The sequence below is a fragment of the Corvus brachyrhynchos genome, unplaced genomic scaffold (assembly GCF_000691975.1).
Source record: "Corvus brachyrhynchos isolate BGI_N302 unplaced genomic scaffold, ASM69197v1 scaffold56, whole genome shotgun sequence".
Taxonomy (NCBI): Eukaryota; Metazoa; Chordata; class Aves; order Passeriformes; family Corvidae; genus Corvus; species Corvus brachyrhynchos.
This window is the reverse complement of record NW_008238664.1, coordinates 2,059,475-2,077,155: the sequence shown is the minus strand read 5'-3', so window position 1 is coordinate 2,077,155 and position 17,681 is coordinate 2,059,475. Positions and strand designations below refer to the sequence as shown.

The 17,681-nt window shown below is 40.0% G+C and overlaps 1 protein-coding gene across 1 annotated transcript in view; it reads right to left on the bottom strand.

Annotated features, from left to right (window-relative positions):
- Positions 1–342: 342 nt before the first annotated feature.
- Positions 343–17,681, bottom strand: part of PWP1 (PWP1 homolog, endonuclein) — an 18,283-nt gene continuing 944 nt past the window's right edge. The window contains exons 2-14 of the mRNA XM_008636590.2: positions 15,540–15,697; positions 15,021–15,106; positions 13,389–13,485; positions 11,720–11,830; positions 10,846–10,976; positions 10,207–10,280; positions 8,004–8,100; positions 7,062–7,123; positions 5,189–5,300; positions 3,798–3,888; positions 3,297–3,418; positions 2,711–2,816; positions 343–1,998 (exon numbers count right to left, since the gene is read on the bottom strand). Of these exons, the coding sequence (XP_008634812.1) occupies positions 1,883–1,998; positions 2,711–2,816; positions 3,297–3,418; positions 3,798–3,888; positions 5,189–5,300; positions 7,062–7,123; positions 8,004–8,100; positions 10,207–10,280; positions 10,846–10,976; positions 11,720–11,830; positions 13,389–13,485; positions 15,021–15,106; positions 15,540–15,697 (1,363 nt within the window). The 3' untranslated portion in view covers positions 343–1,882. The remainder of the gene's footprint in view (positions 1,999–2,710; positions 2,817–3,296; positions 3,419–3,797; positions 3,889–5,188; positions 5,301–7,061; positions 7,124–8,003; positions 8,101–10,206; positions 10,281–10,845; positions 10,977–11,719; positions 11,831–13,388; positions 13,486–15,020; positions 15,107–15,539; positions 15,698–17,681) is intronic.

The window sequence follows — 17,681 nt, the reverse complement described above, 5'->3', positions numbered from 1 at the left end:
GCAAAAGAAGACTCAGCTGTGCTCTGTTCTCTAACAAGGGAAGGGGAGGTTCCCTTGGGAAAGAGGCTCTGCTTCTGGCCCTAAATGGCCCAAGCTCAGCTGTACCTCTCCCTGTACACTGCAGTTCCTAGAGAGCTCCCAGGGTTCTTGAAACCTGAAAATGCTTACCTCACATCAGTATGTGACTAAAAAGCTCCAGAGGGAGGTTCTGGGATCTTGGTAAGTCAAGGGAAACATGTGTTGCTTCCAGTAATGCAACTTGTTCCAAAACCAAAAAGTGACTTTGAGAGCTACAGTGCCAATTACATTACTAGAGGTAGAGATAAATCACTTACCCTCAAAGAGCTTAACACAAAGCATTTATTTAAAATTAAAGCTATGAAAAACTGGGAAGATTTTCAATGGAGAGCAGTTGAACAGAGGTGGTTCTGGTACTTACACAAGCTTTACCAAAGCATTTGTTCATTTGTTGGCCCCACATCATTCACTACTGCTTGGCAGAGACAGGATGGAAGCAGGAATCCCAACACATCCAGAGTATTCTTGGTTCCTGCAGAGCCATGCTGAACACCTTCACCAGACTAGAAACAGCTGAAGTAGCTTTAGAAGAAGCCAATTGCCCTCAAGGGCAAGGAATGAAAGTTACAGACCTGCCTTTTCCCCATCTGCAGTTTGTAGGGATACAATGTACCTGCTTTACCTCACCAGAATGAACTACAGTGAGTTAGGGTGGAAAGCAGTGGGAAGAGCTTGGCAGCCATGAGTATGATCCTACAGCTGCTTTGGGATCAGTGGATTTAATACCCAGGGTGTTTTTACAGCAGGAACATTCTGCAGACACCTTCAGTGTGTGCAGAGGGCAAGTGCTCAAGGGAAGGTAAGAGCATCAATTAAGTTCCTGAGGTAAAGCAGGTGGGTGTTACATGATAAACGCAAGGAAACTGTTTCAGTCACATCCCTTGATTAGGCTTGTGATTCTGGAAACAGAGCGTTTAAGTTGGTGGTTTGATACTCACTATGTTCCTCTGTGCCTTCAGGTGTCAGGCAGAAATGCCTGGGCAGAGTTAAGAACATAACACAGCTTTTCACCAGTAACAGGGACCAGCTGCGATCCCAACCCTCACTTTGTATCTTGACAGCCGCTCATCTTGAGTAGCAGCTCCTTATTTCAGTTCAAATTCTCTTGAAACACGTCTGGAGTGTGAAGAAAAACCCAATACTATGTGCAACATCACTAAGCTTCAGGTGCTGTGGAACCTGGAAAAAGAAACCCCCAGTCCTTGTGGGATAGAGCCAGGGTATTTCTGGTTTGATATTGGTGACATCAGTGTTAGAAACACATTCCAGGATGCTGCTTGGAGACTCCAACTTACTGCCTGAGAACTACTCTTAAAAAGTTACATGGAAGATATTTTAAAATCTGTAAACCTAGCATCAAATGAAGGATAAATTATCTATTTACACTTGTAATCGAATTCAACTCAGGTTTTGTTTATTTATTACACAACTGTTGTGTGAAATATTTTTCCTTATGCCCTTGGAAGGTGAAAGACAAAACTGTCTGCAGGATTCATCAAACTTCTGTACTCACAGAATGCTTTTCTAGTGACTGTTTCATTTTATGTATCTGCTTTACATACGGTAGCCCCTGTTTCAGGGATCATTATCTCAGGCTAAAGCAAGTGCTTTAATCTTTCAGAGCTGGTAATAGAGGCAGGCGCTTAGAGCTTAACCACACCACCATCTTCTTCTGAGATGAAGAAGCCTGCAGACTGCAAGACACCAGAGTAATTTCCATGAACTCTCACCAAGCAGGGGCCTTTGTACAACACACATTAGTTGTAGTCCCATTAATTACTTTGATTTGCTGATGTTTGGTCCATCATGATTCCATTGCTGTCTCCAAATCGTTGCTGCTACTGCCGGCCCTGGAGCTGGAAGCCACAGAGTTTGCAGTAGCCAGGATGAGCCTCTCTCTGTTTCCAAAAACTTCATTCACTGCAACACAAACAGGATTGCTTACATATCACTCTCCCAGGGGAAAGAGGAGTACAGCAGGTACAGCCTGGTGAGCACCATGGGATGGAAAGCCTAACCTGGTGTGGTTTCAAAGCTTTTCCCCTTACCCCAAGTAAGGAGTTGAAGCTTAAAGGTTAGAACAATTGCTTGCCTATGAGACTTCAATTACAAGCCCTGTTATTTTTCCCCCAGAGCATCTAGAGGTTTCCCTCTGCATCATTCCTGTACCTAAGTACTGTAAAATTGATGAGGTTTGAAGAGCACATCATTGAATTTAAATAATTTATTTCTGGTTTTAGTCTCTGGTTCCCAACAGGCTCTTAAAAGCCTTCTCCAAAAAATCATGCTGCTTAGTTACAGGTATCAATCAAAATCAGTTAGACCAAAACCAGTGCTCACTTTTCTTCCCGTAAGTACTCAAAAAATATGATACCATATCACACCAGGGACATTATGAAAAAATAAAACATAGGTATTATAAGAAATCAGGTGTTAAATCATGTCATGCAGTTCTCCAATTTAAAAAAACTCCACATTTTTTGAAGCTGAAAATGTGACCATACAGCCAGTCTTGGAGTATTGAAAAATACTAACCTACAGTTTTCTGTCAGAGTCACAATACATTACTGAATACAAATACACCCTGCAAGCAAGGGGAGAACCACAACGTTCAAAGAAATGAGAACATTACCTGCAGAGATCTTGCTTATATCCCAAACACGCAGCCCTTCCCGCTCTCCTCCAAAGGCAAACACAAACGGGAAGTCAGGGCAGCAAGCTGCACAGAAGAGAACTCCCTGGCACGGTGGGAGAAAGGAAGAAAGAAAGAAAGAAAGAAAGAGAAAGAAGAGAATTTTTTTTTAAATTCTCAAATGAATTTGTCACCTGAAAATACTTTCACCAAGCAAGTTTTAACAAGTGTAATCCTAGGTTTCTAAAACTTCTTTTGTAAAGACACAAAATGAAAGTCAAGAGCTACTAATTAGGAACAGTTAATCACATCTTTGTCTTGAATGTCATAGATGCAAGCTGATGCAGCCATAGTTCTACTCAGAGCATTGTATCTGGAATTTGGGTCTGAGGCTTGGAAGCAGTCTGCCAATTCCATGTGGAATATTGCACTATAATGAGAATGATTTAGCCAGAATATACAGATGTTATTAATTTTTCCCTATGAGACGTTAAGTAAAACAAGATTCAAACTAGACAGAAAAAGAATAAGCAGACATAGTTTATATATAAAACTTTTTAGAATCAAGAAATAAAAATTACTATACCATTTTCATATCCCTGGAATGGACTAAACTTGGTCTGTCTCCCAGGATATCCCAAATTTTCACATATTTGTCAGCAGATGATGTCACAAGGCACCCTTTTATCTGACTGCTTAGTTGTAGCCCTGGAAGATGAAGAGAGCAACAGCAATCCCCATTTCACAGAGACAAGGATACATTTTGAAGTGAAGACATGAGAACAACCCCAGTAATTCTCCTCACACTAAACTCCATTCCAGAACAAAGGAGTAAAACATTAATGAAAGTTCCATGCTGCCACTGGTCCCTGTAGTGAGAGCCAAGGGAACCATGCAGGCCTATTTCGCCTCCCAATCCCCTCAGCAGAGATTTGCTTCACATGCCAGATACCACAATTAGTATGCACAACTTACTTGTTAAACAAGGAATCACTACCACCTCAGTCCTACTGACTTAAGGCATCCTTCAGAGGTGCCTTGCCCACTGGGGACAAACAGGACACAGAAGGACACACAGGCAATTTACCTGACACCTCTTCATCGTGAGCTTTCAGAGTAAACAGGGGCTTATCAGAGCGAGCATCCAGGCAGTACACAAAGCCATCGTCTGTGCTTGCCTAAGGAAACCACATTTAAAAAACAAACAGCCACAGTCACTCGCTTGGGGAAAAACTCCAATGAAGTAACACCCACCCTCTGGTAAATCCCTGTGATCTGAGGCAGATGCTTCTCCCTAGGACATGTTACACTGTTCCCAGGCCTGCCTCCCAAAGTCAGACTCCACCCAGCTGGTGCCCAAGCTGTTCTGTGAACCTCAATTATGCTGCGCTGATGACATGAAGTCTTAATCCCATGCAAATTTCTTAAAGTGTATTTTGAAGAGAGTTGCCCCACTAAGCTTGGCCCTCAGGTCAGGCAATGAAATGCAGAGCCTTCAGTTTCTTCACTGTCAGTTCAAAGCTTTTGGAGCCATCGCTGGCTGCATAATAGTTCTGTGCAAAGCTAAGTGTGATTATACCGGAGAGCTCCACATCATAAACCCAACAGAGCTGAGCAGCCACTTCTGTTGGCTGTGTGCACACAGCAACAGAGAACTCTACAGCCACTGAGATAATAGAGAAGATTTGTTTTTAAACGCTGTTAAAAAGTTTTATTATAAGAAACTCAGTAAAACCAAGATATTTTTACTTTATACTCTCAGTGGCTGTTGGTCTCTTCTCCCAGGTAGCAAGCAATAGGACAAGAGAACATGGCCTCAAGGTGCACCAGGGTAGTTTAGATTGGACATTAGCAAAAATGTCTTTACTGAAAGGGTCGTCAAGCACTGTTCAGGGAAGTGGTGGAATCCCCACCCCTGGAGGTATTTAAAAGCCATGCATATGAGGCACTTATGGACATGGTTTAGTGGTGGACTTGGCAGTTTTGGGTTAACATTTAGACGCGATCTCAGAGGACTTTTCCGGCCTAAAGGAGTGGATCGCTCCGTACCAGCCGGGAGGACAGTGCCCTCTAGCGCTGACTTGAAACACTGAATTAATATTCAGGATCGCCGTTCTAATGAGCTACTTCTCACCTGCAATTGCTTCATTACATGAAACACAACAGCAACTATGCAAAGGAAAATATATCCGAGCCACTGAACACTGTAACAACATGACTAAGATGCCACCTCTGAAGTGAAAAAGCACCAGCATCAATAGCTTTTCTACTGTCACAGTGAAGATGCCAAGTAGCTGGTCTAGAGATACTGAAAGAAATACCTAAAAACATCCTCCCCCAGACCACATTTTTATCATAAGCAACACAAACCATCCAAATGTCCATCGGCTCCATTCTGATCCAGAAACATTATGAACACTAAAATACACGTTAAATGACATGGCAACAATCAACCAGAGCAGAAAAGCACGTGCTCACCAAGAAATGACAAGGTGAAAAATGATTCCAAATTACTCTCTCAACCTGACCACTAAAGCGCCACACTCGATGGCTCTCCTGGGGATTTCTGCAGTCATACAGCACCGCTGATCTAGGGGACAAAGGGACAGGAAATAAAATTAAAATAAAAAAAAAAATCAGGGCAGAACACTTTATGGCATAGTTTGTTTTCCCACTGGCATCTACAGAAGCTCCATGTAAACTATAATTAAAATATTAAATGGAAACAACTTCACTACTTAGTCTTCCAATTCAGTAACAGATTAAAATCTTGCAGATAAGCATGGGATTTTTCCATATGCTTCAGAGTTTCATCTTGGTTACCAACAGCCGCTCTATTGAAACTAAGCAGAGCTTGAATTTACTCAATACATAAGATACTTATCACATAGCAGACCATAATTATGCAAATATATAATTTAATTATGAACAGACTTCAGTAAAGTCATGTAATGATGCACTAATTAGGAAATAATTTTGTCATAGATATTCATACATTTTCAAATATGCTTAATAAAAAGAAATAATAATTTTTAAAAACCCAACAATCTTTACAAATAGTTAAGAGAAACACTCCACAATGGAGAAAGAGTGGATGGGAGTTAGTGGATCCTCTGGGATTCTTTACAGGCACGTGCTCAGCTGGGTGGCTGCAGAATCTGTCCCAGTTCAAAAACCTCTTGGGTGGAAATGCAAGGGAGGAGTGGTCATGTCACTCCAGCACCATCTCACCACAATCAACGTCCTCAGTGTAACCCCCTCCCACTCTATCCTATAATTAAACGTGATGGAGGTTTCCCAGCTCTTTTACCAGACATTTTACACACAGCAGTTTCTTTAACAGTCTGATTTTCAGCCTATGAAGACATCTCCCAATGTTCACTGAATTGCCTGTGGTCCTGCAAGGCTTTGCAGGAAAAATCCACAAGGGCAGTCTATTAGTTTATGGATAGCGCAGTGGTTTAGAAGTGTCCATGGTACCAAAGGGGCAGCAAAAACGATCAGCAGCTGGTCACTGTTTGGACTTAATGCTTCCTTTTATCAAAGGAAGTTGAGAGGCAGGAAAAAGACAGAAGCAGCTTCCTAACAACAGCAAAAGGTCCTCCTGCAATACTTCCACTGCAGCAGATGCAGCAAGAGCGTAACAGGAGCCAGAGAACTCGAAGGCTTGGCTAAAGACTGGCAAGTCTCTGAATTATTTTAACATAAGGACAAAGCATTAAAAGCAGAATTAAAAAATCAACGTAAGAAAATCATGGTGATAGAACAAAATTTTTAAGTTATCCCATTGAGATGGGAGAACAGAGAGGAAGTTTTCTGGCTGGCAGGACTTACAAGAACTGGCAGCTACAGAGTAGTCCAAGTGTGCAGACACAAACCATTTCCCAGCATCTCCAGGCTGCAATCACAGGAGACAGCCCATTACACTGTGGCTGTGCCTATAGAGGCTGGAAGGAGAGAACTGGGATTTTAATGTGCCTCATGCCTCCACCCTGGCCTTACTGGCTGGCAAAACCTGGGCAAATTTTCACAGGAATAAACAGTGACACATTCCCAATGAAGGAAATGCCATAAGGCCAAATTAAGAAATAAATTCGGTTTGGAGCAAGCAGACACCTGGCACAGAAAATGTCAGTCCAGATGGTTAAAGCATTTGCTGCCTCTGAAAAAGAGGTAAGGAAAACCACATCCTGGCCACATACCAACCTGGCTTCCTTGCTGGAAAAAAATAACAGCATTATTCAAACTGGCAGAGTTATAAAAAATAAAAAAAAAGAAAGAAAACACAAGGCTTAACTGAATAGGAATAGCCTCCCTAAGTGCAACGTGTGAAAACATTACCCTGACATACTTATCGAACGATCCAGAAACGAGGGTCTGGGCTTCAAACGGGTGGAATTGCAATGTCTGCACCTAGATAATGCAAGATTTTATATAACACACATAGACAGGAACTTTCTTGGAGCAAAGCACAACCATCCCCTCCCCCAAGCCAGCACACAGTCCTCCCCAAAAAACCCTCTTATTAAGCTACTTGATGCTGAGATTGCTCAAAAAACAGCGCAAGAGATGCACATTACTTCAAATAACCCCACCTCGTGAAAACAAGATATTTTCCAATATAATTTGACTGAACAGACCCCCATGCCCCCTTTCTGCCCTAGATATTAATAATAATTTTAAAAAAAAAGCTGGAGGAGGTAAAAGATTATCTGCTTCCCATTTGGGGAAAAAAGCAGATGTTAAAAAATGAAAATCAGGAGTTTGTCAAGGGCAGTGACTTTGTTAGCAGCAAAATAAGGTTACAGCTGTAACTAGCTTTCACATTTTAATTACTGAGATTAATTTGAGATTAATTCATTTCTGAAGTACCCATCACTATGGTATTTTAGTATCATTTATTTTAAACCTTTTTCACCTAGAACAAACTGTAACTGACACTCATTGTTCCCTTAAGAGAGAGCTACAGTTTGACCTATGCTCAGACATCTATTTTTGCAGCTTATACCAGAAATACTGTATTCCCCACCATTAGGGCTGTCACACAAAAGGTATTTTGAAAACTGTAACAAATATTTGTTAACTTTCTAAAAGATAAATTAAATAACATTTTTAAAAGCAAATACAGTGCTGTTTGCAAAAGCAACTAATTCATAAATTCAAACAATTCTGCACAGTTAGAAAATTAGAGCATTGTTGTTCTGAGGGTTCACTACCAAGCAGCTAATGAAAAACTGCAGTTACATTTTTCTCTGTATTCTACAGTGGAAGAAACACAGGAATTATTCCATACCTTGTCTGTATGTAGTGTCAGGCTGGCTGCTGGCTTACCCACAGCCATATCCCACAAAATCACTGTGTTGTCAGCAGAGGCACTTGCTAAAACGTTCCTGAGAATGGATCAAAAATCAGTTTTAAAACTCTTTCTACAGATACAAAAATCCAAAATACACACAGAGCCCAATTCTGAGAACAAGTACACTGTGGTCTATAGATTATTTCTCTCAAGCCTGAGGGATAACTCCCTGAAGGCAATTCTAAATTATAAGTAAAGATTACAAATAGGCTACATTACATTAGTAGAACACTTACAACAATGACAGTTCTGCTTCTATTTCCCCTGGCATTACTTAAAATACCATTTACTCGAAAATTTCTCTAACAAAACAAAGCAATAAAGGCTTTGAAGCACATTCTTTCCTTTGACATGAAATAGTATTTTTAAACATTACCTATGCTACTTCATTCTGTTTGCATATGCAAGCAGCCAAGAGCCTGACAAACCTGTTTGTGAAATATTTTGCGCTCTAATATCTGTTTATACACCTACTGAAGACCCAACACTACGCCCTTTGTGGACTGCTGAAAGTAACCACTAGAATTTCAGTTAGTTTACAAACCCCACATTTCAACTTAAATTTGACCAATTATGTTAAGAACAATAAACACAGCTTAAAACTTTGATCAGAAAAAAAACCAAAAAAAGGTCCCCAAATGCCTGTAAAACACACATTTCAATTCCTACAATCACTTCACTACTCTTAAAATCAGATTTATTACCTCAACATGTTGTTTCTGATTGAAACTGCTCCTCCCTCCCCTTTTTATATTAACCAAGTGTTTCTGACTGAAAGAGTTAACATTCTCCTGGAAATGCTGTTTTCCCAAGAAACGTTACAAGGGAAAGTTAAGAAAATGCATAGTGAAGGCTGTAAGAACATTTCACAGTAACACCATTGTGACCTAAAGGCAGAAGGTTATTTGTAGAGAGCTGTCACAACATGCCTTGCTTAAGAGAAAGAAACAACAATAAAACATTTTATATATAAGCTGCTCCAAAGAGTTCCTTGTTTTGTCCATAAGCTGCCCACTTCAGGGCTGGTTTAATTTCCTGAAAGATCTACCAGTACCAATGAATTTGTAACTCAGCACATTACAGAATTATGCATTTTGAACTATTGAAGCCATATTTTTTTTTAATACTTGTCTCTATATTATCACCAGACAACCATTCCTAGGTACATGAAAGCTACTCTTTTGGAAGAGTGATGGACAGATCACTGTGCACACTCTGTGCATATCTGTGTAATTTAAAAACAACAGACACTACCCTGTAAATTAAGAGTGCAATTTATATACATTTACTGAGATCTGTGTGGGTGTTTTTTTCATCAGTATCTAGATAAGAAAGCATTACAAGTGAAGGCTCACACCTGCTCATCAGAATATGCAGTTGACTGTGTACCTCTTCAAAGGCAGAGGCACTTATGACAGCAGGAAAATAAATTAAAAAAAAAACAAACCAGCCTGTGTCTGACTGAAGCAGTTTCAAGACCCCTGCTGAGGATCCTCTGACAGATGAACTGTTAACAACCACTTAAGTGCTAAAAAACCAGCAGCATCTTTACTTCAGTCAGCACATTGTCCTTGACCTCTGCCCCAAGATGGGCCAGCCTTGTCTTGCTTCAATAGCAGCACTTCATTTCTAGTTCATTCAGGCCACAGGGAATTTCTCTGCCTAGAGGCTTGAGGCATTTCTGTAACTGTGCTATTAGGGCTTTTACACTCTCTTTTCTGTTCACAGCTTTGGGGCAAAAGCCAGAAGGAAAAAAAACAGAATAGCAAGGACTTCCTTCTATAACTTGTCTCTGTTGAAAGGTGGTTTAGGCCACTGGCAGATCAGCATAGCTCAGGGCAGCCCTTCTGCTTCTCCAGTTTGAACAAGTGAAAAGCAGACAATTTATCAAATGGTTCACACCCACCTTTGCCCTGCCTTCATCTGGACAACCTGCAAATCAAAAGTGACCTGCAGCAATATACAAGTACTTAAAAAAAAAATTCTAAATCAAGAGCTCTAGTGAAAAAAACAGGGGTGTATTTTTAAGAATGCATTAATTTCAGCAGTGCTTTCACGTTTTTGGATTTTGTGTGAAAATTGTATGCCTAATTAAGACCGCAATTTTGTAATATCCACTGTTATTCAAGTATTCTTTTACCTGCTTTGTTTATTCCATGAAAGATCGAGCACAGCATCAGTATGTCCTTCCACAGTCCCTTCTGAAGATAAACTCTGTACACACAAATGACATAAACAGACTTTGGAAAATTACAGCTTCAATGCAAATCAAGCATTAGTCCACATTAGTATGAATTCCCTAAAGCCTTCACAAACAACTTCATATTAAATTACTCTCACTTGCTGCAACACAGGTTTTGAGAGAACTCTCTCTGCACCACCTGCACCCTGCCTCCTACCCCAGTCTGCAGATTGCTCCAGCTGCTGGGTTTACAGAACTGGTTACTCCCTTCAGGCTAGTAAAAGAAACCTCATTATTTCCAGCTAATGTGCAACTTCTTCAGCTTCTTTCTAAGCACTCCTGGCAGTTCCCTCTCTCTCCTCCCAATTAACTGAGCTTTGGGTCCTTGTAACTGCAGTTCCTGCAACTTCTAATTTTAAATAGTTGAGATTCAAAGTTTACTGGGACACCACCCCATTCCTGTTCTGCTCTTAATTCCAGGCTTTAGTTATTTAGAGAACAATTAGCATTTCAAATATTGTAGGGTGGAAAAAAAAGGCATTATCCCTGCTCTAAATCTCCTCCATCCCACCAGGTAAACAATTTTGCAACACTTACTTTCTTTCCTTTCTTTTTCTTCTTTTTCTCTTTCTTGCCTCCAAGAGAAAAGACTGGTTCCAAGGATTCTACTACATCAAGGTCCCAAATGTCAATGACTGGGGTCATGTTACCCACTGCAACATAATTTCCTACAAACAAAAACCCAAATGCAACCACATTTATTTAGTTATGAAACAGCATATTTGGCAACCCAGCTGTTGCTTATTTCTTTGGTTAAGTAAAACTTGTGTGCCACAATCTTCTATTTGAACATATTTATGTTTATAACTGGCAAGGAACAACTTAGAAATATCAGCTGACAGAAGATGTTGACAGAAAAAAATTTGCTTGCTCTCCTTCCCCTTCAGTACAAGTAACTATTCAAATAAGCTGTATAAAGTTGCATGTTTAGTTTGTTTTTAAAGGAAAAAACAAACCAAAACTAAACCACATCCCCTGTACTATGGAAAAAAAAAGTGTCTGTGAAACACAGGAAAAATGTTACTAAATACATAAATATATATAAATTTTGCTACGGTTTACATTTCATTAACAGCATTGGACATAAAGAGATGGAACAAAAGCAACCTTTCATTTGCAAACAGAAAATAAAGCAATTTTAGAGATTGCTCTGGTCTGCTAACTGTTTCTAATAAAAACAGTATTTTAGTAAAATCATGTTACAGCAGCATGACTAAGATGACTATCACCAAGCAAAAATACCTAATATTCACATCTTCGTTATCTCAAGTCAGTATTATCTTGATATAACATCTTGATTTTATTTCTCTTTGTACCACAGGAAGAAATTATTTAGTGACAACATTACACTTATATGCTTTTCAAGCAAAAATTCTTTAACTGGACACTTAGAGTATCCTTTGTAATTTACCTGTTGATTCATCTGGACTAGGATCAAAATTCAACCACTCCAGACTCAGAGGGTAAGCAGGCAAGATAATGTCATGATGTACATAAAATGAGTCCTCTTCATGATTATAAACTGAAAAATAATTAAAGTTATGCAAGACATCGGTGAAGAGGGAAAGCAAACAACTCTAAACAGGTCACTTTACAAAAGGCAGTTGTGGCAAGAACTAAATTGTCAAGGAGATGTAGAAGGTAAATTCACAGAGTGTTCAGAGTTTTACAGCAGAGGCCAGACCCTCCAGGTACAAATGTCATACTGCAGAGAATTACACAAAATAAACATTCTCCCGTGTACTTCAGCTAAAGAAGTGACAAGTTCAGTAAAGGTTCGATACTTTATCCCCAGCATACCAAACCACTTTGTTGGTAAGGTCTCTTCATAATACATGCTCCACATCCAGCACTTTCTACATCAGGATACATTCATTTTACAGGATTAGCAATTTAAAAAATTACTCCATATTAAATTGAAGGGAAAACGAAGATAAAAGGACAAACCAGAGGAAGGTGAAGAGGTCAGAAGGACTTACCTTTAGCAGGTGGTAACTGAGATACAGGAAAAGTTTGGTAAAGCAGCCATATACTAAGCACAAATTCCCTGCAGCCAGCTATTTTTCTCCTTATAATAAAATAATTTACGAATTGGACAGCAGAGAAAACCTGTTCATTATTTTAATGACATCTTACTGTCACACACAAAATCACAATGCTACTTCTAAGTGCATGTGACAGATGTTCAGATACTAACTGAAGTCTCCAGTTAAATAAGTTGTCTTAGTAATCAACTAAGACAAGGTTACGCAATTTTAGAAACTGCAGAAGCCTTTGCTATTGTTTTGTAAGTTTATATTGGGTATAAACTTACAGTTAATAAAATTTGTAAACCCCTCCAGACACAGAAAATGCCACATGCTGGTATCTGAAGAGATGCTTTCACACATTTTGGTAATGTTGGTTGGTTAAAATGAAATACTTTGCCTACAGAAACATGGACCACAGCACAAGCAGCCAGAAACATTCCCAAAAAGAACCACAGTAAGAAAAGATGGTAATTTCAGCACATTCAGTAGTATTCATTGGCTGCAACAGAAAAACCTTTTACACAGCAAAATTAAACCTATGGCTAGAACAAGCAGTATTCAGGCCCTATCTCTTCTAAACCATGATGGTAAGGGTGCTGGTTCTTCTAGTCCTAGCAGTGGAAAGCCCATTTAAAGAAGCAAGGAGAAAGCTAAAGAAAAAACCCCAAAACAACAAACCACTAGAGGATGCTTGCAGGATATGGAAAGCAAGACCAGAATGAAGAGTGTTATGTTCAGAGAATAAAAATGCCATAGTATTTTCTAAATGTTTTAAGAAATGAAATAAGGAAAGGACTTGCTATGCAGGCTGAAAGAGGCAAGCTATCCTTTATATGTTATTTATCCTAAGTAACAGCACAGCACAGCAAATACTGCAGCCCTGGAAAGCAGCTAAAGCACCATGACGTGGAAAAGGACAAAACACAAGGCAGAAGGGGAGAAAAATCCTTCCCAAAACCAGCCCACTCCCTCTTCAACACAGCCACATGGCACATGCTAGGCAAGACATTCCCCATGTTCACTGTAAAGAACAAACCCTATTTTACTCACCATGGACCTCCAAACTACAGCAGTCTTTATCAACTCTGCCACAAAGGACAAGATTGTCACTGGGCTTAATCAAGAAGTCCTCCTGTTCATATTGCTCCTGAACAGCAAAAAGGAGAGGACAAGGGCCGTGAAGCACTGCACATAAAAAACCAAAACTACACATGTTCAAAAGGTGGAATCAGTAAATTTGAACCACAACTGAACACTCAAAGTCCAACACCTCGATGCCCACCCACCTAAAACCATCTTATGGTGCTAAACAGAGAAAGGCAGGAACCAGACCTGATCCTGGGGAGAGTAAATAGTCATTAAATTAGATTGAAGGACTTTTATGTGAACCTAGGTGGATTTGTAGAGGTGTTTAATTATCAAAAATGAAACCATATTTCAAGGCTATCATGATACACCTGATTGCTGAAAAGAAAATCACCACCAGGAGCCCACAAAGGTTATTTCCCTTGTGCTCCTGTGCCTTGACCACTTACATAATATAACAGCATTTTACCCAATAACGATGCTGCAGCTGCTCCTCACATACAGGAAATAATTCCACTGTCTACTTCCTGGAAAATATTTCCCAAAAAGGGCTGCCTACAGCTCTGCTGGGCATTCAGCTGTACCAGAACAGATGTAACCTCTCATCTAATTTTCACTGTTAATGAGGAGTGGAAGGAACTTGGGAATTTTTGTTAGTGAAAAATTAAGAACTGTCCATAAGTCAATAATCTTATGCAGAGCACCATCCTTCCAATCTGCAACACATACAAGACTTTTCGGACTTCTCATTGCAAGCTTTTTATTTCTTTTTTATTCACTTCAAGCATACTTCAACATTTGAATTCAATCAAGTCCTGCAATTCTCTGAATTAACTTAAGGTTATACAATACTTAGTCTTCAACAGTTCCAGTAGCAAATACCAAAAGACAACAGAAAATTCACGCTGAGGAACTTTCAGAATTTGGGGAAAGAACTTGAGCATAGGAAGAAGGGCTTGAGAAAAAGGTGTTCATTTTCTGTATATCTACAAACCCAGCTTCTGCAAAGATGCTCCCCATCTCACAGTGGAAACTAATACAGATAGAAGCAGCCAACAACACAGTATTTTATATATATATACACATATCTATATATACATATATATAAGGACATATATATAAAATGCTGTCCATCTAAGCTTAATGGAGGGGTATTTCCTCATGCCAAATCCTTAATTTGACACATTGCCTGAGTCCAACTTAGCCTGATTTTTTAACACAAACTGGTGGAAGGTGCAAGACTCTTGCAATCAGGGAGATTTTCTAATTTTGGCCACTAGTGGCTTGAGACTTGTTATTTCTTCAAGTGTTTTCTGTGTCCTACTAGGCAGGTGAAAAACCTCTCCATGTACAGAAGTGCATGGTTTAAGTAAAGGAGCCAGCTCACCTTAACCTCCCACTTAAATGCAAAAGGGACAGAAAGAAGGAACTGCACAAAGAGCACTCCTTAAAAGAAAAGAGCACCATCCAATAAAAAATCTGGCACACCTTTGAAAAAGGACTGCAAGCACTTACACACCTCGAGGCAGAGTGGAAAATTTAACTGATTTTTAAGTTTATGCTTTTTAAGGTATTTAACATTCTTTAAGTACTTACAGTGGTTTTTAGAGTGATGTAAGGATCGTTTTCATTGCTCCCATATACTGCCAGAGTTGCCAAAGAGTCTCCAAGTTTTAAAACACCTGGATGGGAATTTCAGAACGTTTTTTATACATGTCAGTAACAGGAAAAGTTAGAAACTCCTGTACCAATACCTGTGTTACCTGTATAGCAAAATATCAGGAGTGAGCTAAATGGACTTCCAAGTTCCAAACATAAGTACCTCAGTAAGATAAATTGCTTTCAGGGACTTCTGCTGCTCTGCTCCAGCACTATAGCAGACACAGTGACCTTTCCAACATGCTCTTGGTTCTTGTGTCAGGGAGGGGGACACTGAACTGCTTCCCTCACTAAATGACTTCCCAGGATAGGACAAGCAAATCATTAAAACTGTGAATTTCCAGCATCTGAAACTTAACACTGTCTAGCTTTAGGATATTAAGGTCTTAAGTACAACAAGAAGTGGAAAGCTTCTTCACTTACACTCTGCACATCTGACACACAGATTTTTCTTACCCGTGTATTCCTCCTCATCGTAATTGTCCAAATCGTACTCATCCAGTTCATGATCAGACAGCTCCTCATTGTTTTGGGAAGACTTAGTGCTGCTGCCAGGAACGGGTGCATTTGTGTCATGTGCTGTTTGGCTTTCACCACTGTCACCAGCAGCATCCCTGTGGAAAGGTACACAGCCCTGAGAAGACACGCAGAATGCTTCCACAGTGCTGCTGCAGCATGCAGTTCTAGCTGCTCACATGGGTGTCAAGTCTTTACGCCAAAAATTTCCAAATCCATTCACTCCTTCTGTATCTTTTCTCAAAATACAAGGCACCCAGAGAAAGTTGTTCCTTGAAAGTTGTTGTGACAAAATGTGGCATAAGTTTTCCTCAACAAGGTAAATGGTGTGTCTAAGTCCCTTTCTCTTACAGGTTTTTTGTGGATATAATGCTCTCCGCCTCACTTCTGTGCATTCACGTGTCCATGTCATTCCTTCCTTTTTTCCCTCATTCACAGGCACTGTCACATGTGAGGATTTCTACACTTCTTCAAGCTTTTTAAGACCTCATTTCCTCATACTTCCCATACTTAAGTCAAGTAAAAATAATGTAGAATTCATTAGATAAGGACATACTGTGAATTATTCTTATGGGGTAAACGATGCAACATCTAAAAAAACTCAGAACTTTGTGGCAACAATTCTGCATGCAAGGAGTTCAAGACATTAAAAAATGTACATTAAGCACTGGCTGAGAAGCTAACAAAAGAGCCAAGGTGTCCCAAGGAAGCATGCTCCACAGGAACTCATCCCTCATGAACACACTGTATTTCTGTCCTTCGGCCCGCAAAATTCCCAAGCGGTAACGAGCCAAGGCAGTTCTCAGATACAGTTTCTAAATTAAATAGCAGAAACCTAATTTTCCTGATTTGCTCAGTAAAATAAACACTTCACATTAACAACATAACTAGAGACAAGTAGCAAGACAATTAAATAAAATAACTAAATCCAAGTTTGATTTGTGATCTTTGCACAGGGAAAAAAGTGAAGTGTTGCAAAAAATTCTACAAAGTACAACAAATTATAAATAGATCAGTTGTTTCAGATGGTCTTCAAATTTCCATCCTGAAGTTTTACAGAATGCATAAAAAACAACACCTCAAATCCTTCCATGCTTTTGAAATTGCAAAAGAAAGGAGATCACTCAAAACTCCAAAAGTTTACACATAGAACGGGGAAACAAGTCCACAGAAAACAGGAACATTAATCAGTTAAGTAAATAACATAAAGTGAGAATCTTCCAAGTGTTTAAGATAATTTTCAAACCATTAAATAACCAAAACCAGAAAAAAGCCAGAATAAAATACATTCTGGGATGATACACTCCATTCAGCAAGAGTGTCACTGATACATCCAACAGAAATGGGGTGGATAATACTCATCCAACTACAAAAACTTTTTCTGCTACCTGTTGCATCTGTTCAACCACACACACCGTGGCACAACCACACACCCTACACAGCCAAAACACTCAGAAGCCTTAATCTATGAACAGATCTATCAGAAAAAGCCCAGAAGATGAAGTGAGATCCCAATCGCTTATTTTTTCTAGACCAAAGAGAGACTTTCTTTCTTGTCTTCTGTAGATCGTTTTTCCTGAATATGTCACTTATGGTTTTTGTAAATACATTCTTCTTAAAAGCAGAGTGACAAAACTTAACACAGCTACATAACTAAGGGCTCTCAGTGCTGAGGGGAGAGCTGTGATGTCTCTAGTTTTACCTGTGAACCATAAACACACCCCTGAGTGATGTTTTGCCCTTTTTACCAAAGCACAAATACCACATCACTCTGATCTCCACTGTGGCCTCCAGACCTAGAATGTCCTGTCCCACCCTCAGCACCACCTTTTCCCAGTCAGTTTGGGACTCTCATCTCGGTTTGCCACGTCTCCAAAGCATCCACGGGTACAAACCCAGCGCCTTAATTCTCACTGTAGGCGGGAACAGCAGCTCCAGAGAGCGCCAGGCTCCGAAATGCTGTTCCAGCCTGACCGCCCGCAGCTGACACCTGAGGAACCCCATGGGAACGCAACCGTGTTGTCATGGCCACGACGACGGCAGGATCGGCTCCCTCCCCTGTTCCCCCCCCCCCCCCCCGCC